The 26,131-nt window shown below is 42.8% G+C and overlaps 1 protein-coding gene across 2 annotated transcripts in view; it reads right to left on the bottom strand.

Annotated features, from left to right (window-relative positions):
* arhgap5 (Rho GTPase activating protein 5) overlaps positions 1 to 26,131 on the bottom strand; it is a 54,123-nt gene that overhangs the window by 22,889 nt on the left and 5,103 nt on the right. For both annotated transcript variants that reach the window (XM_020652722.3, XM_065966229.1), the window contains exons 2-3: positions 18,698 to 22,647; positions 16,699 to 16,852 (exon numbers count right to left, since the gene is read on the bottom strand). In XM_020652722.3, coding sequence (XP_020508378.2) covers positions 16,699 to 16,852; positions 18,698 to 22,432 — 3,889 coding nt within the window. In that variant the 5' untranslated portion in view covers positions 22,433 to 22,647. The remainder of the gene's footprint in view (positions 1 to 16,698; positions 16,853 to 18,697; positions 22,648 to 26,131) is intronic.

The following is a 26,131-nucleotide window of genomic DNA, read 5'->3' as shown; positions in this document are numbered from 1 at the left end:
GCTCTATTTACACACAAACACTTTCATTATTTTTATTTGTTTTTTTCTACATTTTCTCTGTACCTGCAGCTGAATGGGATTCTGATAGTTAGGGATTGTAATTTGAATTTAAACCAAGCGGCAACCTCAGATGTTGAAAAATGAAGCCAATGCGGAAGTGCAAAATCCTGAAATTCATCGAGTGTCCACTAGAGGCTGGCTGCAGAAGCACAGGACGTCACATACACACCCATTCTAAAAAGTCTGTTTTTACAGCAGATTTTAACATGTTTACAGCCTGGTTAAAAAAAAAACCCAAATAGGTCTGATTTACGATACATTTTATTATTTTGAAAAGCAAACACATACCTAAGACATAACTGAGCCCTGAGGCGTTGATGAAGGACAGTCTGTGCTGTTTTAAGCTTTAAAGATGCAGTACTTGCACTCAGTGTTTTAATTCATTTTCTGAATTATTTTAATTGGTGGACACTATAAACCTATTGATAACATGTATGAAATATGCCTTCATTGTTGCATCACATATTCAACATTTAAGCTTCTTCTACTTTGATGTTTCCTCATCCTAAAGGGTATTTACTATTTTAAGGGTAGGGTTGGCGATGTTTAGCTGCTCTTTCAGTGACTTATAAGCACTCACTATCTCACACACAAAAAAAAACAACAACACAAGCATTTATTTTTGGCAGGGATAAAGTGACAGCGGGGTAAAAGAGGATGGAGAGGGGAGATAAGGATGAGACTGAAAGATGAAATGGAAAGAAAAACAGGAGAAAGAGGAGAGGGCAGAGGGAGAGGAGGAGGAGGATGAGAAGAACAAAAGAAGAAAAGCATTCAGGAGAAAAGATAAAAGTAAAGAAGTAAAGAAAGGATTACAAAGGAGAGAGCGGGGCAGGGAGAGTCAGCACCTTGTGTTGTACAACATGGCCGACTAAAACGCCCTCCAGAGACCTTCATCAAAGCCACTGCATCATCAGAAACACACACAAGTACTGCTGCTGACTGTGTGTGCGTGCGTGTGTGTGTGCACGTGTGTGTGTGTGTGTGTGTGTTGAGCCTGCAGCAAGGTGCTGGTTGAGGTCACTGAAGCTCAGGAGGGCGACAGACTGGCATGTCTGTAACAGCAGGATTTAAAAATCCTCTCATCACTGTTCCATTTACAGCTGCTGTCCAGCTGTTAACCCTCACAGCTCTGCGGTACAGGAGAACCACCAGTGATCACAATGACATCGCCACTTACAGTGACGTTCTGTCTGTGGTTTGTTTTATGCCTTCACAGAACCATTACGAGAGTGAACGGCCTGAAAGGGGCTAAGGTTGTGTCCACTCTAAGATATATTCAATTAGCATCATGCAAACAACAATATAATTTGGGATTTAAAAACAAAAAGCCAAACTGTAGTGCCCCCCCCCTTACACGTCTGCTTCACCATGTATTACACAGCGTCAAGTAGTGATGTCATCAAGACAGCGTAACACCCTGACACAAAAGAAGGACACATTATGTTTATGTTGCAAAAATAATCAATGCTCAAATTTTCTAGTTTTTCTCTGCATCAAAAAATGGAGCTCCTGCTGCCCTTTTGTTATCAACCAGTTTAATGTTGACTGTAATATAATGACATCATCGACTCTGAAATGATGTCATCAACAGTCACTGGATGAAGCGAAAGGACAGACGCCTTCGCTGCAAAAAGGATTAGTCTTTAATTTCGAACAGTTTCAACAGGGTCATTGTTTTTATTTGTAAGGTTGAAGGACCTTTTCACTTCATGTGATTCGGTTTGTAAATCCCCTTCAGTCTCAATGAGACATAAAGTAGTCCATCTCAGGGCCTAAAAGGCTGGACATCGTTTTGTGAGCATTCATCAAAATCTGGATGGTTTTGTGGTTACGTAAGGCCATTATCACGGAGCGATTAGAAACACTGCCAGCTGTAGTCATAAGCCATGCTCGCTCACCTCTAACCATCTACAAACACAATGTGCAACAACCACCACGTTGCCAACCGGACATCAGCTCGAGTCAGGGAGGAAATGAGCAGAAACTCGAGTCACACTGAGGCAGCTAAAAATAAAGACGAGTTCAGCCGTCAGAGTCTCGCTCCCCACTGATCCTGTTTGGACCAAACTTTAGGAAACCATCGTTCAGAGTACTCCGAGTGACAGCTGTTAGCGAGAACAGCAGGTGGAAATGAAGCTGACACTTTACTCCTGATTTGGCGACACTGTGACTGCTGCCTTGTTAGCTGCAGGAAACAGGGGGGATGTGGAGTTTGTCAGAATTTATTGAAAATGTATATGCAATGTGAGGCTACGTGCTAACTAAAGAGCACTAACATTAGCAGAACAACGGGTGACTGCAGCTCGAGCAAAGGACAACTCGAGGGGAGGGGGGTTGGAGGTGTGTCTCTGGAGGAGAGCGGAGACTTCAGTATGGTGGAGGTGTGGCCAACCAGCAGTTTGATTTGGCTTTATACTGGTGCATCTACTGGATCAAAAACTCGCACATTCTTTCTCTAAAGACAGAGTGTCTGTGGATTAACCAGGACGATACTGAGAGATGTTGTCATTACTCAAAAACCACAAAATAAATACAATCTAATAGTGAGAATAAGGAGACAGAAATCTAGTAGTGAAATAAGAAAACAAAAGCAGTAGTAAGAAGTAAGAAAAAACACTTCTGCTCTGCCTTTTTGGTGACACATTTAGCTGACTTTGGCAAACGGCCAATGAAGTAATCCAAGGTGACCCAGTTTTAAAGGGATAGGACGGAGGGAAGGACACTCTTGAGCTGCACTTCATGTATTATCATCTTATTTGCTCTCGCTGAAGTCCATGCAAATGCTTGATATACAGTCTGTACACCGGTTTGTTTACAGCACACTCACATGTTCCCCGGCGGCGTGGTGGCAGAAAACATGAGAGAAACCGGTAAAAATGAAAGAGAGAGAAGGGCAACATACGGGCTTTCAAAGGACATTAATGGAAGACTGGACTGCTCAGATACAGCCACAGGACACACTTACACACACACACACACACACACACACTTACACACAAGCCCCATTAGACCAGATGACTGCCTCGGAGCGAGGTGGCACAGCACTAGCTCCTCTCGCTCACCCTTTTTTCCCCTCTTTCTCCCTGCACAGCCTGCCCCCAAAGCACACAAACACACACGCTACACGATCCCTCCTGAGCCTGCTGTAGCCCCCAGCCCTGCTCAAACTGGCCTCGCCCGTCCCCCCTTAATACTCTGCTGCACACACATGCACGCTAGCGGCCAGAACCAATTGCCTTAATCTAATCCTTGCAGTGGCCTGTCACTTTAAGCAAAGAGAGAAGGGGAGAGAGAGAGAGAGAGAGAGAGAGAGAGAGAGAGAGAGAGAGAGAGAGAGAGAGATACATGTCCACAATATGCCAGCTAAATCTGAATATGATGAGTTTCTATACAGGATGGTTTTATGAGGATCCACCTAAACTGAGACGATAACACTGGTGACCAAACGCCAGTTTGGAAACAGTTTAGTGTGTGACGGCAGGAACAAGACACTTTTGGAAGCTTTGACCTAGACGGATACAATCCTTTGCTTTTCAGTTTTTTTATGAATCACGACATGTCTTCCCCCGATTAGTCACATCTCCATCCCTCACCTTGACAAATAAACAACAAATAATCAGCCCTGACCACCAGCGCTTTATTTAACCTAAATTACAAGCGCTGCTGACGATGGTTGTTAGGCTACAAGAACGTTAAACTAAGGCTTCATAAGTGTATTTGACCTGTTGGGTTGGAGTCTGATGATAATGGCCGTGTGGTCACACCTGTGATGCAATCAGCTGAAGCTCAAGTTAGTCATCAGCTACGTCAAATTAATTACTGCCAATCAAGTGTTGAAAAAAACTGCATCTTTGATTCAGGAGGGACGTGATGCGAACACAGCTGTTGTGTCAAACATGAGGAACAGCACATAAAATACTGAGTTATAGCTCGTAAAAAGTCCACATTTTTCTGTGAGATATTGCACTTCATATCGTTATCACAACAGAACAATGTTATCACACATCACATGTTATTCTCATATCATGCAGGCCTGGTCTTCATAACCAATCTGAACACGATTCAGGATCAGAAGAGGTCTCTAAACACATGCAGGACATGCTGTTTGGTTTAATTGGCGTGCATAAAGAGATTATTTCTTACACAGCTCCTCAGACAAAATTACCGTTCCTAAAAACACCGTGTAGATCACCCTGTACTCACAACATGTCCTTGTAAATGTGCTTATACGCAGCTGCTGACCTCATTCTTTTAAAAAATCAAGGGGATGACAATTTAATATTTGGCTTTCTTGAAGTCTACCTTTACAAAAAAAAAAGCTCAGGTACATCAGGTTCAAGCACATTAAGCTGACCTGGTGTGGGCGCCGTCACAAAGAGAAGGTCAGAGTTAGGATGTTGCAGTAACTTTCATCAAACAGAAACTACAAAGGCAGAGCCACGGCCACTTCACTCTCTCTCTCCTTCACGCACGCACGCCCGCAGAAATCCAGAGGGCGTTGGAGAGAGGCGGAGAGGGAGAAGTTTGTCCGGAAGGGTGGGGATTGCAGGGATCAAAGAGGATAGAATCCCTGTCGCACTTATTCAACCAGGAAGAGAGGGCCTGGAAGAGTGTGTGTTGGGGTGTGCGTGGTTGGGGAGAGGAGGTTACGGGCACCACACACATTTTCCTATCTCTTGGTGTCTCTGAGTCGATGACCAGGAAATCCACAAGGAACAGATTAAGACTACAGGCTACGGAGCAGGATGTAGTGGCATATATGTGTGTGTGTGTGGGGGCTGTGTATATCTGTAATATATGTACCGGTGTGTGTGTGTGTGTGTGTGTGTGTGTGTGTGTGTGTGTGTGTGTGTGTGTGTGTGTGTGTGTAACAGCAGCCTAGCCGTGCATTATCTTGAACTTTCAAACAATGCTAGCGGCAAGCAGACAAAGGCAAGCAGCTGAGCTTAAGAGGGTGAAGAAGATATTCACTCCCCCCCCCGGGAAGTAGTGCGAGTCGCATCTGAAACATGCTGTGCAGGTAGAGAGCGAGAGCGAGAGAGCGAGAGCGAGAGAGAGAGAGAGAGAGAGAGAGAGAGAGAGAGAGATCCACTGTGAGGTGCCTAGTTAGAAACATGGACTGTGACGCAACGCCTCACATTAAATATAAAACGTTCAATGTTTTAGTTTGAATCATGTTGTTCAGATTTTGTTCGCTTTGTGTGTAAATGTATTAAAAATATGTCAAAATAAGTAAAAGAGGACACAAGATTGGATCATGATGATACTGTGTTTAAAGGTTGCCGGGACTCGAGCTTCTCACTCATTGCAGAAAGTCATGACTCAGAGATATTTACACAGGATAGACTTGATTTCTGATGTATTTATGTGGAACATGTCGGTCAAACTTCCTTCAAATGGTCACATATCATGTGCGTTGGATTCTAGCCCCCTGAATTAAGTTGAATGGAAATCATATCGTGGAAGACTTTGTAATATCGTTGTCCAAACAATCAGTATCATATCTTATCTTGATGAAACTGGAGATTTACATCTCTACTCATGTGGCAGTAATTACGGAGGTTTTCCTTTCCAGACAGAAACACCAGAAGGCAGCAGGTCAGACAGTCAGACCAGTCGCGCTGGTCTGCTGGGAGCACTGGCCACACTGACCATTGAACAGGAAGCTCAGTCAGTGCGTTTCCATTGAACATGACGTCAGCCCAGCTGCAGGCAGGAAAACAACACACACGTGATCCCGCCACACAAACACACACACACACACACACACACATACACACATATACAATGAAAGAAATGGAAGTGTACAGATTGGGAGGCACGCCAGCCGCCGATCAATGTTCAACTTGAACTCTCACTTTGGCTGATTTCTCTCTCTTCTACTGGAGCGCTCAGAGCAGGAAGCAGAGAGATGATAAAGAGAAGTGCAGAGAGCGTCTGACAGCGACGACTGGAAGAACACAGCACATTCAAAATATCCCTCAGTTCTTGTCAGTTCTGTTTTTTAACCTCTTTTTTCAGCCTCTAGGTCTACAGAAGGAGTAGAAAATACTAAAAGATGTAACAAAGATTGCTTCAAAACAAACCCATTCACTCCAACAACAATCCTTCTGTTCCACTAATATTCAGGAGCAGAGATCTGACTTCAAAGCCGGCTGAAAATAGGCAATAATCGGCTTTGTATGAAGCCGGGTTGACACTGCTGCTGAATAATTCTCCAGCAGAGATCAGAGTGAAAGTTTAAAAACAGTCTGCAGGGGTTTCCCCACCTCTTTCACAACGAAACCAGCTGGACCACAACAAAACCTGGCAGCGTTTCAACCTTTTCAATAGGCTGAAGAGATCTATGTGAAAAACAAAATCACAGGCGGCAGAGAAGACACATCCAAGCTAATCGCTGAGTCCTTTCCATTTAAACCCAAAATCACTTCTTTTGTGCAGTCGGCCACATGACAGTATTTTTACTGCACATCCAACAGCTCATGCAGCAGCCTCCTGTGACTTTGCACAGTATGTTTGCTAAAGATATAATTTGATTAGTTACAAGAAGAGCCCGAGTGATTGATCAGCCAGTCGATACTGTCGTCCGATATCAGAACATCAAGTGATTATCAGTATCGGCTCCTTTTATCTCCGATATGCAGCGATATTACACGACATCAAAGGTTAGGAGCGCTGCGTGGGTCCTCAATCAAACAGAAGCTCTTAGGAGTAAAGTAGACAAACACAAAGAAACATATCCAAGGTAGAGCCCGACCCGTATGGGATTTTTGGGTCATGTACTGATATCGATATTTGGGAATGAAAAAATGAAAATGAAAAAAAAAATCCTAAATCTTTCCTAGATCTAAGATCATTCAAATTTTTTGTGTTGCTCCCTCAATTGCAGTTCTGAAACACTTAATGAAGACAAGACGGTCATTCAACTGGAAATAACTACCTATGTACGTGTGTCACCACTTTGGAGAGTGATGATTGTACGGATGTAATCCGTATAGCGCCCTCTGCTGGTGACAGAGAACTGATAGTTTAATACAACTAAACTTGAATGAAATTCTGTTTGACTGGTGAGTAACGAAAGTCATATCGGCGCATATCTGTGAGAAAATTAGACCACACAGATAGTCACTGGGTATGCCAATATCGGCCGATATTATCGGCTGACTGATGAATCGTCAGGCTCTGATCCAAGGCGCTCTGTTCAGTTACAAAAGTTCAAAAGCTGTTATTAATTCATGGCTTCAGGGGAAGGTAAAAATGTGTGGCGGACAGACGTGATGAAGTCTCATCAGAGCCTTCATTAGGGTGCACAGGCCACAGAAGTACGTCATTATAAAGCGACAAACATCCAGCAAAAAATGTTAAAACAGAAGTGTACGAAAAACATAGAATATGAGCAATTAACTCATGAAAAAATAAAATTAATAATCTAAGACAATATTTTCTTTCTTGTTTGTATGTGCTTCGTGTCTTTCATTGGGGACTTGTTTTGTCACATTCATATTTAATCTGTTGATCACAAAGAGAGTCCAAGAAAAGCTCTGAATGGTTACAATTATGAAATGTTTTTTGGAGCCCAGTTGTGCGATTACGCAACCAGAAGAGCGAGGGAATTAGAAAGTTTAAAAAAAAAGGCTTCATTACATAAACCCACATGAAACTACATCTCAGATTGTTTTTTTTTAAAAAAAAGAAAGAAAAGGCGCTCTCTTCCACGAGCGAACTTCGAGATGTGTTTTCATTCAGTCAAATAGCCAATAGAGGTTTTCTTTTGAAAAGCGGAGAACGGAGCGGCTCTCCGCCCTCCTCCACCCCTCCTCACATTAAACTAAGTGCTGGGAAAGATAACAACCAATGGGACTTCCAAATGCATCAACATCAAAAAGCCATTTAATCACTTCTCTGCCGCTCTGCCTCTCTCTCTCTCTTGTCTTTCGTACCAAACACTATTTGATGTCTCTGGAGAGCAGGAAACATTTAATAAAACTTCTCTAATCGAGTTCGGTGGCAGAGAGCTGTGTGGCCTCGCTCACGCGGTCGCAGCTGTCTCCTTGTCATCTCAAAGACTCTGGCCCGTCAAAAGGTTTTGGTTTTTTTATTCTCCAAAGCTGAACTGCTTTTCTGAGAGCTTTTATGTAAGCAGACCTGACAAAAACCGACCCTATTGTGCCTTTCACTTTTTTTGGCTTCAGGCCCAGAAGTTGCAAAAAAAAAAAAAAAAAGAAGTTTCAGAGACTGCCAGGGGTACCACAGAGAGTGGAGCAGGATGGTTACACTCGATACTTCATTCACCGGACGTGATAACAAATGTGCGATTGAAGCAGGGTTCACTGGTACAAGATCTAAATATATGCAGCCTGAACCGGTGCAGACTGGAGCCCGGGGCGTGTCTGCTTTAGCCATTTTAAATACCAAAATGTCAGCGTTTTCTGGTGAGCAGTGATCACTTTGGGGGGAATAAAAACGAGCGAGTTGGTGCCTCAGTTTCACTGCTTTGCATATTCTTTAGCCTACTTTTTCAAGACAAAAGAATAAGTGGTTTCTATCTGATGAGAGCCACAGACGTTGTTTAATACAGAGGTAACTTATGACTGCTCTGTGCAGCTGAAAGGCAGCATGTTGGGCATATTCAAAATGTAATCAGAGAGCACTGAGTTAATTATTCACTTGTGTGCTCTGCGTTAATAAAATTATCTCATGGTGAAATCTATTCAATGCAAAAGAAAACATCCATTATCATCAGAGTTTATAGTCTGAACAAGAGACCAAAACTCTCTGTGAAAAACACGAGGACTGAATTTGTTCTCCAGCTCTGAAGTGAGAACAAGCAGGACGCCCCTTTGTCTCCCTGCAGGATGATTTGACAATGTGACATTTTTTTATTTTTTTTAAGATTTTTTTTTTGGGGGCTTTTTGTGCCTTTAATGCAGAGAGAGGACAGTGGACAGAGTCGGAAACCAGGGAGAGAGAGCGGGGAATGACATGCAGAAAGGGGCCACGGGTGGAAGAGAACCCGGGCCTACCGCTCGAGACGAGAGTCTCAACACATGGGACGCGCGCCCTAACCATTGCGCCCCGACAATGCAACATTTTGTCATTTGAGACCAAACACGCCCTTCCCTCACTGAAACATTAATTTTTCTAAAAGATACAACTGCTGCTCTCTGAACGTCTGTGGGAGTTCACTTCTTACACCGAGTGCGTGGGCAGAAAGGAGATTGTGTCACTGTCTCTTCACTTCACTGTTCAATCTCTACTTTTTTACAAAAAAAAAAAAACTTTCACCTCCGTCTTTCCCTCCCCTAAGCTTTCATCTTTTATTCCACATCACTCCTCTCTCAGGAGTATTATCAGGTCTCTGCGACTCCGACCCCTTCGCCTCCTTAATATCAGATTCCAGTCAAATTGAAGTTTTTTTTTTTTCCTGCAGTTGACCTCTCTGGGCGCCGTTCCGGATAACACCGAGCTTAATGCAGAAAATACAGAGTAGAGATTTGTGCCCGACCTCGTACAGTTGGGTAATACCACGGCGGTCTGAAAGCATGATCCCCTGACTGCTTCATTTTGGAGAAATGTCAGTTCAGGACCTCTCAGTGTGCTGGAAAGGCCACACACACACACACACACACACACACACACACACACACACACACACTCTCGATAATGCACAGCAACAGAAGAAGACAGAGAGGTTTCCTGCTTTAGGTGACATGAAAGGAATCGTGCAGAGAATAAAAAAAGGTCTAACATCTTCTGCATATCAAGTGATAGAGGTGGGAAAAAAACTTGATTTATGTAAAAAAAAATCAAGATTCTTATTTTATGAGATTTTAAATAGATTCATAACTTCCAAAAATATTTCTTTTTGGCTTATCAGTCCCTCCCTGCTAAGTGCTAACACTAGCTCTTTAACACAGTTAAATAGAGCAGCAAGAAATGCAGACAGTCTCACAGATGACTGGAGTAGATCCTGAAGTGGGTACTAATTCAAAAATAGGTTTTGAATCCAGAATCGTTTTGAATCGGAAATAGATTCTGAATCAAATCTAATCGAATTGTGAGACACCCGAAGTTTTTCAGCCCTGTCAAGCAATATTGTTTTTTCTCTTCCTTAACCTGATTTGGACTCCAACTTCTTTTCAGCTTCAATTAAATTCCAAAGGAAGATCATTTGTAATCCTTCAGAGTCTGTAAGGGCCAATTTTCACATTCCTGTGTCCAAATACCGGACAACAAATCCCAGGGTTCAACGTTTAATATGGCACAATGGCACCAATTTCTTAAAAAAGGTTAGTCTGTGGCCCTAAATATACACAAAGGTATGACAACCATCCACATCCTACAAGTCTCTTTTAGTGTCACAGTTCAGGAAGGCTGCGATAAACTGTCTAGAAGCTTGTTAGTCTCTTTGGCCAGTCATTTAAAGCCTAAGCATCTATTTATTGAGTATTATATAGTACGCTGACATTCAGAAAATACTTTTGAATCTGAGGAGTCACTAAAATAAATAATGTGATATCTGTGGATAGAGCATCCATCTAACAGGAACAGCTGAGACGTTACGACTCTGTAAGGAGCCATTTTCTGAGTTCAGACGATTATTCAGACAAACACATTTTGATGTCTACATTTGCCACTTCAAGACAATAAATCTCCCCCTGAAGAATCCTTGGCTTCTCCTCTTGACACAGATCAGACACTGAATGATTCAGACACTCCATTTTTTTAAACTTCTGATTTCATGAGTGTTTTTCAGAGCACCAATTCTTTATATAGTATCGGGGAAGGCTTTGGTTTATATTTCTAAATATCCACAAACCTGCAGGAAGACTGTAACTTGTCTATAATTAGAACGTGTTGACAGGTCGGGAACGGGAACACACTAAAACTGATAACAAGCAGATCTCTTCCTAAAGGAAACAAAGGATGTGAACATTTCATCTTAAGACTATCTTTAAACTCTCTGACGCTGCACACTGAAAACAAATGTCACGACATCTCAGACAATCATTAAAAAACAGGGTTGGTGATTTTCTCCAGATCCACTTTTTAAGATGTTGGTTGAAATTGTCTTTAGGTCCTGACAGAAATTAATAACTTATTTTCTCTGAAAAAGGAATAAAAAGAAAATCCATAGCAGTTGTAAGCCTGTAAAAACTTTGACCAATGTCTGCCATGAGGTACTAATTTGATGAACCAATCACAACTTCCCTGCTCGCTCTCTACCCCTTGCATGCACTAGCCCAAACTCAAAGCATGAGCTGAGGTCTGCTTCTGGAGCAACGGCGCTCGTGCATGTAAGTGATGGGCGTGGCTTTTGAAAGAGCACAGAGGGGAGGGGGGGTGGGTGCAGACGGAGCACTGAGGGAATGCTACTTTCAAAATCATGCTAGTTATCAACAATGAACAACCCTGCCTTTAAAAAAGCCTGCAGAAGGCATCCTGAGTTTCCACCATCAAAACCACTGAATAGTCTGAGAATCTGCTGAAAGGAGCAGACAGAATCTTATCACTTACACAAATAAAGGTCACACACACAATCACAGCTTCACATCTTCACACTTTGAGTCACATTTGCAGCCACACTCCCGTCTCACACGTGCAGAAAAATCACAGTTTTTCCTCTCACACTCTCTGAACGGAAACCAGAGGCACCACAAACAGCCATCATCACCTCTCTGCCTCTCTGCCTCGCAGACGGCAGCTTATTACATGTGGTTAAACCAAACACACCAGCAGTCTGGCCTCAGTGCTGCAACCACAAAAACACAACTGTGCCCATACTGGCGCTGCAGATAAGGTTTGTTTCATTTTGGATTCATTGAGTTTATATTTAAATGTAGTGGGTTAAGCAGTATAGACAATGGATGGATGGATAGGTGTAGTGTGGTGAGTTAAAAACTGGATGACTAATATATTAACAGATTGACATAAATTAATCAGAAGAAGAAGTTACAGTTTGAGCAGAAAGGAAGTCTCTTCAGTGGATTTGGCTCGTTCATTTTGAACACTTTTCTTAAAAGATGGGAAATCAGGGTATTGAACTCAAAACAACAATTATCATTTCTGACTTTCTAGATAATCAGTTGATTGAATTGAGTAATGGCCATAAAAAAATAATACCAATCCCAAAATCCAAGGGCCCAAGGTGACGTCCGCTGTGTAAAATGAAAGACCCTCGCTGCTGGGGCATCAGTGGACGAGAGGTTAGTTTGCACGCCTCATGTTCAGAGGTCGTTGTTTTTCCCAGGACAAAGAGCACAAGATAGGAGTCTGATGAAAAAATCAAATTCCCTGAACAGTGAAAAATAACGAGTATTTCATCTTATCAAGCCAATGGATCTTTGTCTGCAAATGTCTCGGTTTCTATCAGAGATGGGATAATCCCAGGGTAACTCCTGACACAACGTGATACGAGATTCATTGCATTCATTCACAATGATGATGTCACAATAAAGCGATTCTGCAATAACATAAATATTGCAAGATAATTACACATCTGTACATCGCAAGGTCTGATTAAGTGAACACCACAGAATGACCCTTAAAAGGTTTGGTGTCAGTTTCAAGTCTTATCGAGCTCCATCTTTTTAATTTCTTTGCAATGCCTTTTAAACTCTATCCTTCTTTGAACTTCTTCTTTAGCCAATTAACTTCCATTCATATAACCCTCGTTTATGAGCTGCACCCTGTGGAGCCAAATTGGCAGGAAAATGTGTTGCAGCACTCTATTTTTATTTATTGAAGTATCAATATTTGGCACCAGAGACTTGATAATCGTATCACAGGAGTCAGTACGATTTTGTTGCTGCCTCCTCTAGTTGCTACCTGGCCACACTAAAATGCAGCCCAAGAGCTTTCTACGATAACAAGGTCAGCAACCTCTTTAAAGGTATAGCAGCTCAAACTCATCCAGTGATCTGGAAGCTTAAGGCAGAAATGCAGCCAAGTTCTTCAATTTACCCAAACATTTTGAAAGTGTGGATGTAGCCTTACTTTCTTCTTTGGGCACTTCACATCCACTGACAACGAGCATAAATCAAATCCTTCTCTGTGAGTAATTTGCCAGTGAAGCCACTCTATTAAAATGGGTCACCATACAAGGGAGGAGTTCTTTAACACCTCACTTTCCCCCGGCAATTAATGTGACAGGGGTCTGGTGACTGAGGGGAACACAACAATAACATAATATTAAAGGGACATTTTAATGATTCCCTTTGGGACATCCTGTGTCCTGCTGCCCTGCTCAGAGGTCAGAGGTCTGCAGTCGTTGGAGACTCAGTATCTTATTTTAGTAGACATAAGGAGGGTGGATCTCTGCAGACAGGAGAGTCTCTGCCTAACGTTTCTTACACTGAAGGAGGGTCTTTCTAACCACCAAGATATTAAAACCAACACCCACAATCACTCACAACTCTCTGCATTCACAAAGCGACCCCACCCTCTAAACTCAAACTATATAATGTTAAACAGGCAGATTGATGAGGCAACCAAGCTCCATGTAAAGACGATCGCAACCTCCTCTCAGAAACAACCTGAATGACCTCACCCCGCTGTAAAAGCTCTTAAAATTGCCTGAATATGAAACACATTATACAACAGCAGGCTTTTTTTTTAAAAAGCACCAAGATGTTCTCTCTGTACGGTGAGGAATTATATTCCAGGAGAGAAAAAAGCTGTTAAATCCACCAAACAGACCGTCTGGACTTTAGTTTCACGGCATTGCCATGAAATCTCCAATACGGTTCTGTCAGCTGGCAGGCTTCTGTACACACATCCACACACAGAGTGCTTGCATTAATCCGAAATTTGGTTGGCAGCCACGAACAGGATCATGTAGATCCAGCTGAATATCAAAACATATTCAGAAGGGATTTTCAGGACAGGAATTAACAGCCCCAAAACAGAAAGAGCTCAAAGAGAGGAAGAAACGCTACCTTGAAAACAGAAATGATCACTGCTACAAACACTGGTGGGAAGACAGAAGGACATTCTTTTAACTTAAAGCTTATATATTTCCTGCACAAATGGCGTCAGACTGAGGACAAACAAGAAGAGAAAAATAGACTGTGATGGTAAGACGTTCCTACATACATTTAGTCACTTTGGGCACCGTTACAAATTAACAGTCCTCAAAACAACACCGGTATACCAATAAGTCATTCTCTAACTTCACAAAACACAAAACCAGTCAGATGTTCTGACATGACTAATTATAAAGTTGATTGATGGCTAATTTAAATTCAGACTAACTGACAATAGTCTACAGGTTAAAAAACACTCAGAAAACTGTTCAAATTTAGCTCGATTTATCAAATAGTCTGCAGGTAAGCAATGTAATTTAGTTTGCTGAGCGTAGCTAATGTTAGCAACACTAGCACTGCTAGCCTTTGGTCCTCATTGCAGGTTAACGTCCAAAAGCCAGTGCATAATGTTGTTGCCCATTGTGCCAGTCGACATGCAAGGTTAATCTGACACAGCCTACATACATTTTTATCTCCATTTTCCAGATGCTCCTGTGAGATGCTATCCGTTTACTGTGCTTGTTTACATCTGGGTAGTAGAGCCAGAAGAGAACGTCCATTAGCCACAGCTACAGCCACCCCCTGCTCATGGAGGGAAGCTGCTTTAGACATATTTGACCAACATTGAGGGCCGACTTGTAAAAATATAGTAATGCATTTAACTTGCTAATAATCTTGGTGCCGTCTAACAAGGGTTCCAATGTTTAATTTTATTTTCAATTTAACGTGCACATCCCTAATGTAAATGTTGACTAAAATGATGAGTTCATGAGTTAGTGTCATCCCCTCTGAACACACAGAAACCCGACAGGAAACGTCACGTCATCAGATATTTAAAGCATTTGACCCGGGGGAAAGTTACTCTGAGGTCTTGAAGAGACACTTTTGCTTCTTGGAGCTCATTCCGAGGCTCTTAATGTGGAAAAGAGCACTGGTCCATGAGTAAATACATTATGCAACAAGCTCATTCAAGTTGAAGTGTGTTTAAATATTCATTTCAGCGGTCAGAGGGAAACAGTTTGGGTTAGAGGGAAGGTCTTAGCTGTTTATGGCTTGTATGGTTATTTTAGAGCTGTGAGAAACTTGACACTGGTTGTGGGTTTAAATCCCACCACAGCCATTCATGAAGGAAACAAAAATGTGCAGACACGCTTTGGACAAAGTGTGGGCTCTATGGTGTATAAATATCCATCAGACTGATCCATGTCTTCACTGAGGAATCTCAGACTTTGAGGGAGGCTTTCTCTACGACAGCTGGGTAGGAAGCCAGACAAATACCCAGCATGCATCTGTTGGAGCTGAAGAAGTCTAAGCAGGCCACACATCTTGTTTTAAACCATTTTAAATCTAGAATAAAGAGCTTTTTTCTCTCCTAATACAACCACTGACCTTCATTAATCAACCATTTCGATTGTAGTAAACTAGGGGAAAACAGTTTCTGCTCCCAAATCTTTTCATTTCCAAACTAAAACAGTCAATGTAGGGAGCAACACATGCAGATGGAGGGGCGCAGATGGGTTAGAGGTTAGGTCGCGATCCATGTACAGAGACTTCAGTCCTCCAAGCAGGCAGACTGGGTTGGAATCCGGCCTGCCACTTGGAGGAGTCTCCTACTCTGTCCACTTTCCTATCCAATGAAAGGCAAAAAGCCCAAAAATAAATCATAAAGAGAAGAACTGGCAATCCATGAACCTATCGCTCTCAGTGCACATACTGCTAATTTGGCTTTTTCATAAAGTCTCTCTGATAGATATTCATATGAGAGCAGATAAAAATGTGCTCTTTGATGTCCTCTATTAACTCCCACTTCTCATGTGCCAGTTTCTTGTCAGGCTGTTAACAATGACCAGAACACCAAAGAGGAAATCTTATGCCAGGATATAAGATAACACTTATCTTACAGCCCGGGTTACAAAATCTGATTATCTATAATGGAAACCAAGATATAATTGCCATTGCCACAGGAGGTTGATTCATCTTTAGATACTAGTCAGTCACCAGGGACTCCTAAACCTATTATATGTTTTTAAAGGAACCATCTCATTTTCTATTCTTCTTTCTTGAGTAGAATCGATTAATGTCAGATGCCTACCTGTGTTAATCTCTCTACCGCTGTCCCTCAATCTGTTCTCTGATCTCTGTAATCTTTTCCCATCTTATTCTGTAATCATTCCAGTAGCTCTTTGGCCACACATCAAATACCAACCCAATAGAGCTCATTGAATTGAGATCGACTGGTATTGAGTGCTGGCCTGCTGCAGGCTGACAGACCAGACAAAACATGTTAGACAGGTGACATCAGAGCAAAGCAATGAAGGATCCTTCCTCCAACCACCGAAATATCAACTCCTCCCCCCATCCCTCCCTTCTTCCCTCACTTGTTCAATTACTAATTTGGAAGAACACGAGAGGCATTTTCACACCAGATAACCTCAAAGCGTATGCATGCAAAAACAAACCACCTTCTCCTTGTAGGAGTAACAAAATACCAGAGACGCTGGCCGCACCTGAATGCACCAGCAGGACCGAATAAAAGGAACAAAAAAACAACAAACTAGAGTGGGATTGGAGACAGAGAAAGAGAGAGAAAGTGATGAAACGCCTGACTCACCCGTGCGCTCGATGTAGTCCACGCATTTCTCGATGAAGAGTGGGATTGGTCGATCCAGGGTCACCAGGTTCTGAAGGGGAACGCCAAAGTAGTTGCTCTCCCAGGTTCTTCGGGTTGGGGGATACAGAGGCTTGGGTGGTTTGGAAGATCTTGGCTGTACGGGGGGATGAGATGAAATATTAGGAACCAAGGAGCAAAGAGTGATATAAAAGAGAGTGAGTGATATAGAAAATATTAGTAAGAAGGAAAATAGGAGAATATGAAGGAGGAAAAAGAAAAAAGATCAGCAGACAATAAGTGATTTAAAACAAAAGGCAGAGGAAGAAAGGAGGAAAAAATGAGGAAACAGGCAATGGAAAAAAGGGAAGTTAAAAAAGAAAGAAAAGAAGAATTAGTAAACTCAAAGAGGAGGTGGATTAAGAGGAGATAAACAATGATGGAAGGAAAAATGTTTCAAAGGGAAAACAAAGAGCACGAGGAGTTGGACAAGAGAGGAGAAAGGAATGAAAGAAGAGAGAGTTGAGAAAAAGACACGAGGGAGAGCAGAGAAGGAGAAGGAGGGAGGATGAATAGAAAGCAAAGCATATCAGAGATGAAGGAGGGGGAGGAGGAGGAGGAGGACAATCGGGAAATAGATCAGAAAGAAAGTTAGTGGGATGAAGGGAAAGAGAGGGAGAAACCAGAGAGAAGTCCATGTGGAGGAAGACAGGAACAAGTATAAGACAACAACAGTTACACAAGACAGAAGCTGGGACGAGTAACGAGGTTCTGAGGTGGCTTTGATTTCCCACACTCCTCTGCTCCTCCAAAGTGTTGTCATGCCTACAGCGGCTCGGGCTCCTCTCTAATTGGACAGGACAGCGACTAAACACCTTCCATTTTGTACCTTGCAGTTCACCTTTCACTCCCCTCTCTTTTCATCAAACACAGTTTGAATGTTCCAACAATGCCCTGCATTCATAACGCCCATGTAGCACTGGCGGCTGTTTCTATACTGATTTGCACACTCCTATCTGATGCGTGCCTGAGTGCCATCTTGCATGTGTTAGTGCACAATATGCTAAACAGCAGCTCTGCCAACATAATTCTACTATGCAGTTCTACAAACATTATTATCCAAGGGAAATGTTTCCAATAAATGTATCAGTATTTATTTTACTCAATCAAGTTTGTTTTTTCTTTTCACAAAGTCAGATTAAGAAAAGGGAAACGTCTTTCATTTTGAGCAGCAAGCACTGACTTTAAAAACTGAAGGTAGTTCATTGTGCCATTTAAGACTTTATCTAAATATCTTTATAGTGAATGTATTGGTGGTGGATGTGTGTAAATGAAATGACTGTGTACTTTCAGCTGCAAAGCCTTTTTATTTGTGCCTCTGCATTTATTTTTTTTTTTTGTCTACAGAAAGTGCAAGGACTTTTCTTGGCGCGTATGTCAGGGGCTGACTCGTGAGCTTGCATATAAATACTTTAAGTCTCAGAAAAGTTTTAAGAAAGGCATTTTAAAGGATAAGGAGGAACCTTATCACAGCTGCAGCACCTGTTCTGAGATTATACTGACAGAGCCCTATTGTTTTCAGCAGTGCATATTTTATCAAGCTTTGTATTGATTTTCCGAGGCTACGAAGGTGGGGAGGCTCATAAACCATTTTAGCAGTTGGGACAATAAGTTAATTATCAAATGAGTTCATTCTCAGCTTGAGTTTTGCACCTCTTACAAAGATGTTATCTCACACCTTAGCCCCCACTATTTGGCTCAAACTCTACTTTGCACAATCTTTCTGGTTTCATACTCATATTCAATGCACTGAAGACTCTTTCAGTCTCTCTTCAAAAAGACACAAGAAAGCTCTTGCTCAGAGTCTTGGTGACAAGTATATCTATGCTGTCTCACTTCTCTACTTTTCTTCCCTGGCTCTATATAGCACATTTGAACCATCTGCTTTCCTAAGAGCAGTTTATAAAAGAGGCCTGGCATTAAAACTCTGTTTAAGACTCACCTTCTTGGGTTCCTTTGGTGTCTTGGGCGTCTTCTTTTTCTTCATCTTCTTGTCCTCCTGTTCTGGATCCGATGTGATGGCAGGGTTATCGATCCCACCCTTCCAAGGGTCTGCTGGGGACAGCAGGGGGTCCTCTTCACTGCCCCGATGGGCTCTTCCCTTTTTCTTTTTCTGCGTAGCATGGCCAGACTCCTCACCATCGCTGTCAGAGTGGAACCGTCTTTGGTAGGCCTTTGTCTTGCTGAACAGGATTTTAGAACGATGTTTGTATTTTGATGGCCGCCGTCCAGCCTGAGACTTCCTGTCAAAACCATTCTCTTCCTCTCCACCTCCATGAAGGCCATGTAACCCACCAAAGGAGTTTCTTATTTTGACCAGACGGCTGTGTGCGTCATCAGGAACAGCATATATGTCGTCGTTGTGAAAGCCCCTGGACCTTAGCAAAGTGTCCACTGGGTCTGCATAGTTGTCTGACGCCTCCACGTCCTCGCTGTGTGTCATTGGGCCTCTCTGCATCCTACGGTTGCTCCGCATGCCAGCCTCAATGGTTTTGAGCAGGTTGGGGTCAAGCTTTTTGACATTGGGTTTGGGTAGCACTGGTTTTGGGCGGACAGGTGGAGGCACTTTGTGGTTGCGTTCATGGTCTCCAATTGGTGTACTGTGAACTGGGTATTCGTTGCCCTCCAGGTCGATCCGGTACTTGGCCCGCTCACTGGGTGTGGGGAGAAGCTGAACATCATCACCAATTGGACTGTAAGGTGGGGGAGCCTCATTATCATCATCAGACTCAGGGTAGTAGGTGTTGTAGGCTGGGGAATGGCTATGTGGGGACGTGGGGAAGACGTCTTCACTGGCACCAGTAGTGCACTCCCGTGATGAGCTGTCGAACAAGAAGGAACTCTCAATACCCTGCTTTTTCTCAAGCACCTCATTGAAGAACGGTGTGAACACCTCTGTCTGCCGATGATACTGAGAAAGTGAGTAGAGTGCAGTAAATTTTGCAGCAATCTCTGTGGCAATGTGCTCCCCCTCAGTCATTAACTCCTTAATGGCATCATTCTCAAAGAAGTCTGCCTGGCTGTCTGTGATTGCTACCATCTGGACAGGGATAACATCCTGGACTTCAGCCAGGAACGCCCGCAGGGTCGCCATAGAGGCTTTGCGTTTGGCAGAATACACTAAAATGTAGCCATGCACCAGTTCATCTTTGCGAACACCGATAGCAGTGTGATAGGAGAGGACAGTAACCTGGATCCTCCTCCTGCTGTCCCCGATGATCTTGTCCAGTATCAATGTGTTGCTCTGACCTGGCTGCCCTGCACTACAGCAATGTGAGTCCAGGAAAGGCGAGAGGATGAGATCAACGCTGAAAGGATCCCAGCACATGGCACACATGACTATCCTAAGGTCCGTCTCTGACATGTCTTTGATAGAGGGCAATGGGGCCAAAACATCAAAGTTATGCTTTAGCCCCTCCAGCACTGCTCGAAGACCTTGCTTTATCTGAAACTCAGTGAATTTACGTGGAAAGGCTCCGGAGGGGATGTCGACAAAGGTACATTGCAGCTTGTTTGCCAGCTGTTGGCCCTGGTGCCTCAGGATGGGTATGTTTTTGCAAACACTGTCCCTTTGATTAGCCAGGATAAGAATGAAGGGTAGTGGCTGAGCAAACCTATCTCTCCTACTCTGTGCTATCTCTGCTCTGATCCTGCCTATGCAGTCTCCAATACAGTTGAGGGACTCTATGGAATTAAACACACAAAAGCAGCCATGTGGCTTAAAACTGTTGACCCAGGTATGGCTGAAGAGGAGTGTAGAGTTGACATCCACAGGAAGAAGCTCCAGTTCATATATTTTACCATCCAGGGTGTACTCGTCATCTGTGGACTGAGCTCGGATCTCATTGGCTAGTTCCTGTGAGAGACCCTCCCTTCCCAGGAGGCAGAGGTTGATCTTATCAATGTTGGCACTGTTATAATAGAGATTAGAGCGTCCGTGGTCAAGCTGTACCAGCCTGTTGGCTAAAACCTGCTCCACTTTCATATCCACACAGTTCTGCCCACTCAGGCATGTCTCCTTTGTAGGATGGTAAACAAATCCAATGTGTTTGAGGAGGAGTGATTCTCTATCTGGGGCAAGTTTCTGCAGCGCCCTGTATCTGGGTTCCTCATTTAGCACACAGTGGATTTCGCTCATCTTGTCGCAGCTGGGGGTGGCATTCAGGTCCAAGTCATAGAACAGCTCGGCATGCTCAAAAAGCATTTCCTGAAAATCCTCTTTGGCCCTTTCAACTATTTCCTGCTGGTGTCTACAATAAACATCCCTCCTATCTGATTCTGTGATGTACTTGTAGGCCTCGTCCTCCATGACAAAGCACATGACTTCCTCCCAAGGCTGCCCCGCACTGATAAAATGAACCCTCTCCAGCGTCTTCTTGAACCTCTCTTTCATCTCCCCCCGTCTCTTTTGGGACAGCAGGTGCTGGACGTGGTTGTGGTAAATTCTCTCGCCATCAGGTGTATCGAGGATGTCAAAGGGTATCCTGCGGTCACTGATGTCAATGTGGTCAGTCTCATCCCATGGTGTTTGTTCCAGAATCACAAACCAGAGCTGAAAATCTGGTCGGTTCCGTATGACACTCTGCGCCTCAGGCCATGAGAGGGGTTCCACCTCCTCCAGGTTATTGAGGAGGTTGTTAAGGGTTTTGGGGAGTGTTGTCAGGTACTCCTCCCTTCTCCTCTTGATGTGCTCCTGCTTCAATTGACTTATGTGCTTTGTGAACATGTTACGTGCTTTCCTGGAGCCCTCCAAGGTGATGAAGTCATCGTAGTCTGGTTGGCCTTTCATATTGTTGACAACACCTTTCCATGTGGTGTGGTAATCTCTCACCGAGTGAACCATCAATTTTTCAAATCTATCCGACACCGAGGCAACAAGCTGCCGTTGGATTTTATAGGCCTCCAGGTATGGCACAGTTTTTGGCTTCCCCCTCGTTTTATCCAACTGCTGGATGAGGGCATTGAAGCAGAGCTCTGCATTGACATTGGAGCGTGCTGACGTCTCAATTAGCAACAGGTTTTTCTTGCTGGCAACAAAAGCCTGCAGGTCCCTCAGGTGCTGGTCTACACACTCATCACATTTTGTGGCAGCAACAACAATAGGCTTCTTCGTCTTAACTATTTGGGAGTAGAGACTGTTGATGAACTTCATTTGGTCATCAAACTTCCTATTACAACCTTTGCTAACATCGATGCACAGCAAAAACCCATCAATGTTCAGCTTCCCATCAGGCATCTGTTTCTGGTCAAAGTCCTGCTCCAGGCCCAGCTGATCGGTGCAGATGTACATCAGCTTCTCTGCCGACTGGAGCTTAGTAGCTGCTGCCCTTTTGGTGTAGGGCTGCAAATTTGTACTCCGATGCGGAAGGAACGTCTGGTCATCAATGAACTCTGTTTGTTCGATGACTTGGATTTTACAGTCCAGCCCATCGTCCCCTCTATGGGACACATCCCCCCAGTAAAGGAAGTGGTCATTGTTTACCACACGTCCCCCAAAGTCTATTGTGCTCAGCACTGAGGTGTGCTCTGTGTAATAACCATCCGCATCAGGACGCACATATCTGTTACATAGGCAGGACTTGCCTACGCCACAATTTCCCTTCTCTTTCTCCGTCCCCGAGAGGCCGACCACACTGACAGCGAATGTCGGGGGCCGTGCATCCTTGTTTTTGGCCATTATATCCCGCCTCTCATCGCTAACTTGGTCACTTCCAGGAAAAGGGTCAAGAGATCATTCCAGTTCTGCTTGTCAGTGGTACAGAGGAACTTTCATCCTGATTTCTTTGCTGGTAGTGATGTGTCCCACTCCAACTCTCAGTTGCTCTTTCAGTTTCTATCCTGTGTCCTCTTCTGGCTGGGATAGAACAGCCGGCTTCTCCTTTTATCAGCTACCTGCGAGACACAGAGTTTACAATTAGGTGTTGATAAAGGCCAAACAAACAAATACAAATTAGCGTTCAATCATCCTCGGAAAACTTCAGTCTTCTAATCACGAGAAACAAGATTCATGTTTTGTTTCTGTTTCTATCCCTCTAGCATTTCGTCACTCACACCAAGCAGTGTAGTGACTTCAAACAATAATTCAAACATGTTGATCTGGCATTACACAAAGTCAGACAATAAGCCACAGGTAAACATTATCACTGATGTGCAGGGCAAAATTATCCCCCATAAATAGTTAAAAACCTACTAAAGAGGTTTTGATTTGACCTCTATGTACTAGAAACATTGTGACTGTCTTAAAACACAATTATAATTGTATACACAATAAAAATATGAAGACATTATTTTTGCAGAATCAACTCATTTTTTTAACTGCAATATCAAAATGGTATTTAAAAATGACAAAAACACAAGTATGGTAGTACAAGTTATGTAAGCGAGAGGGAGAGTAATTCAATCATAGATCATGCTCGGCAATGTCACTTCTCCCCTCACAGAGAAAAATAAGTGCTTTCAACCAATTTGTGCCGAGGCAGGATAAAAATGGCATGCAACTCGAGCCCTTTGACAGCCACTGACCTAGAAATGATTTGCTTCGCTGTGAGAATAAAACAGAGAAAATAAATCAGTTCACAGATTTGTTATCACTGTTGGTGCATCTTACGGCTACATGATTAGGGCTAAACATATAATCCTGATTATTTTGCATGCCATTCTCCTAATATATTAACTGGTCTTGAGTTTTTGTGAGAGGATTTGTTTTGCTGCTTTCCCTTTGTGTATTCAACATTAACAACCAGAGGAAATGAAATGTTTAACGATTCCGATATTAGAGCTTGTAGAGACTAATAATGTGTGAAAAATAAATGATAAATGCATCTGATTGACTGAGCCTTTCTGTATCATCCGGGATTGCAACAGTCAAATCAGCATGAACCCGTCCATGACTCAACTAGAGGCTGATAGCTGCCGAGAGAATTGCAGTCATTGTTGTGTTTTACAGTGCGATGGCAATCAGCCAGTGAATTTGCCTGCGTGAGCTGGAACTGCTAGCTGCAGCATGGAGGCATGCTGAGCCTGAGAAACTGCACCAGAGCAGGAATTCGGTTCACTGAGTCGAAGCAATGAGGTTTCCCCTCACTGTTTATAGAGGCCAAGGTGATGATGTCACCTGTGTGGCTGTTTTGTGAAAGCAAAGATATCATAACAGATCTACTGTACGGCTCCCTGAAGAAGTAAACAATGATTGTGGAATTGTATTCATCTTTCCAAAACAGACAATAAATGGATGTGTCTCACTGAATACAATTAAATTTATAACGTCAAATACTATTTAAAACAATAACCACGATATAAAGCTTGTTAATCAAGGCTTTCAGACAGCAATGGATCCAAACTAGGCCAAATTAATGTGTTCAATTCACCAACTAGGACCTGCCAGAATTTACAACAATCTTTCCTCAGGTTAAAGGAGCAAGTATATCGGACATGCTCACAGCAACAAACACAGCCTTTTGCTGGTTTACAGTCCACTCTGCACAGTTAAAAGAAACCAAGTAGCCGACAGTTTGCAGAGTGGGGGCTAGTTACAGCAGCATTATCACTATAACATGTAAACGAATAGATAGTTAATAGAAATTGAAGTGTAAACTGGTATTGGCATATCACACAGTCTTATATATATATATATATAATACATAACTTTGGATTTTTCAGTCTCACAAGGAAAGCAACATTTTCCACAACAGAGACTTTAAGAAAGCAGCGAGTCTTCTAGTTCTGTTCCAGTTCTCTTGCAGAGTCAAACAGGGATGATGGTATCTCCTAAAGTTCAGTTTCAGGCTCCTAAAAAGCTTTACTGTGTTGTGTTTTTTTTTGTTTTTTTTTTAAATATCTGCAGACATGTTGATATAATCAGGGCTGGAGAGAAAAATAAACCCATAAACTCACCGATCGTGTTGTGGTTTTTAATCCCGGTTTGAATGCTTAATCAATTATTGATCAATAACTAAAACTACACAACCCACAGCAACACCCTACATTTCATAGAGAAACACACTCTTGTGCATAAATGGCGAGTAAACTAGGATCACTTTGCTGAATTACCACGAGGAAGTGTGCCTTAAATGTGAAGTCAGCTGATCTAAGGTTTGGGCCAGGAGCTCCTTGTCCTTCAAACACACCCTGATGATTAAATGATGTCAGAGGGCAAACAAACCAGCAGGTCTGTCAGGTTTACAAATCGAGCCAATCCCCCTCAACAATGGCCTCCGTGCTGCTATTTGAGCCGCACCTGACTGTGGAAGGCAGACAGAGAGACATATCTGAGCTTATAAAGCACATGTGCACATACATTTAGGGGCGGTGCAAACGCCTGCAAACAAAGAGATTCATGCCTCGATGACAGAGCTATCAGCTCCTCCACTTACTGCTCAATGGCTCACTGATTGTTATGTTGGTGTTGTTAATTAATTCAGACATCTTATTGGCTAAGTGAAGGTCGTAAATCACTGCCTTCGTCTGACCAACAGCAACAAACAATCCTTCATATTACATTTGATTAAATGTATGATAATAAAACGTGCTAAATGGGCTCAAAAGACACTGCAACTAGGAACATTTGTAATCTGTACTTGGCAAAAGACTAAAACAACGAAGTACAAGTGAAATCTTTTAATTCCCTGTTGATTGACAAACTAATGACAAATTAAAGCCCTACGTTCCCCTTTGACTTCCATCAACAACAGGTTTGTTAAGATTATTCTCTAAAATCCAAATTCCCGTCACCTCTGCTGTCAACAATTTCCATACTCTTCAATACCACGCTTTAAAACGATGCAATGGCGGATAGTATCAAAAAATACCCAAACATTAAAAGACTTCAGATCTTCTGTCGTGAGCAAAAGCAAGAGAACGCAGTCTTCATTGCACAAAAAAAACATTGGGAACATTCATGTATTTGTGCAATTTGGAAAGCGTGCAGGAGATTGCTAAAAGAAACACAATAAATCACCCAACATTGGTATCGTAGGACTTCTTTCTTTGTTGCCATGTGAATCAGTTTAACAAGCATCATATAGAAGTTTAAAATTCTGAAATCATGACAATCCTTGGACATGCAGGGCTGATTTAACTCTCATTACTTGTGATGTTTATATATGGAGAGAGGGATGGTAGCGTTGCAGACAATTGGCTGTAAACACCTTGATGAAGCCTGAGCTGTGTTCCTATTACTGCAGTCAGCCAGCACTACAACCCAAACTGCATTTGTGCTGCACTAATAGCTAAAAGTGGCCTTGTGCATCATGATAAGTGTATTCACTGTGAGGCTGCAGGGGGATTAAGGTATCACTTGGCAGGCTGGTTTTAGAGATGACTAAATGCTGTTAAGCCCTCAAACACAGCAGAACACACTGCCAATAATGGCGGACCT

This window comes from Labrus bergylta, chromosome 18 (assembly GCF_963930695.1).
Source record: "Labrus bergylta chromosome 18, fLabBer1.1, whole genome shotgun sequence".
In the NCBI taxonomy this organism is placed as follows: Eukaryota; Metazoa; Chordata; class Actinopteri; order Labriformes; family Labridae; genus Labrus; species Labrus bergylta.
This window is presented reverse-complemented; position numbering and strand designations above follow the sequence as displayed.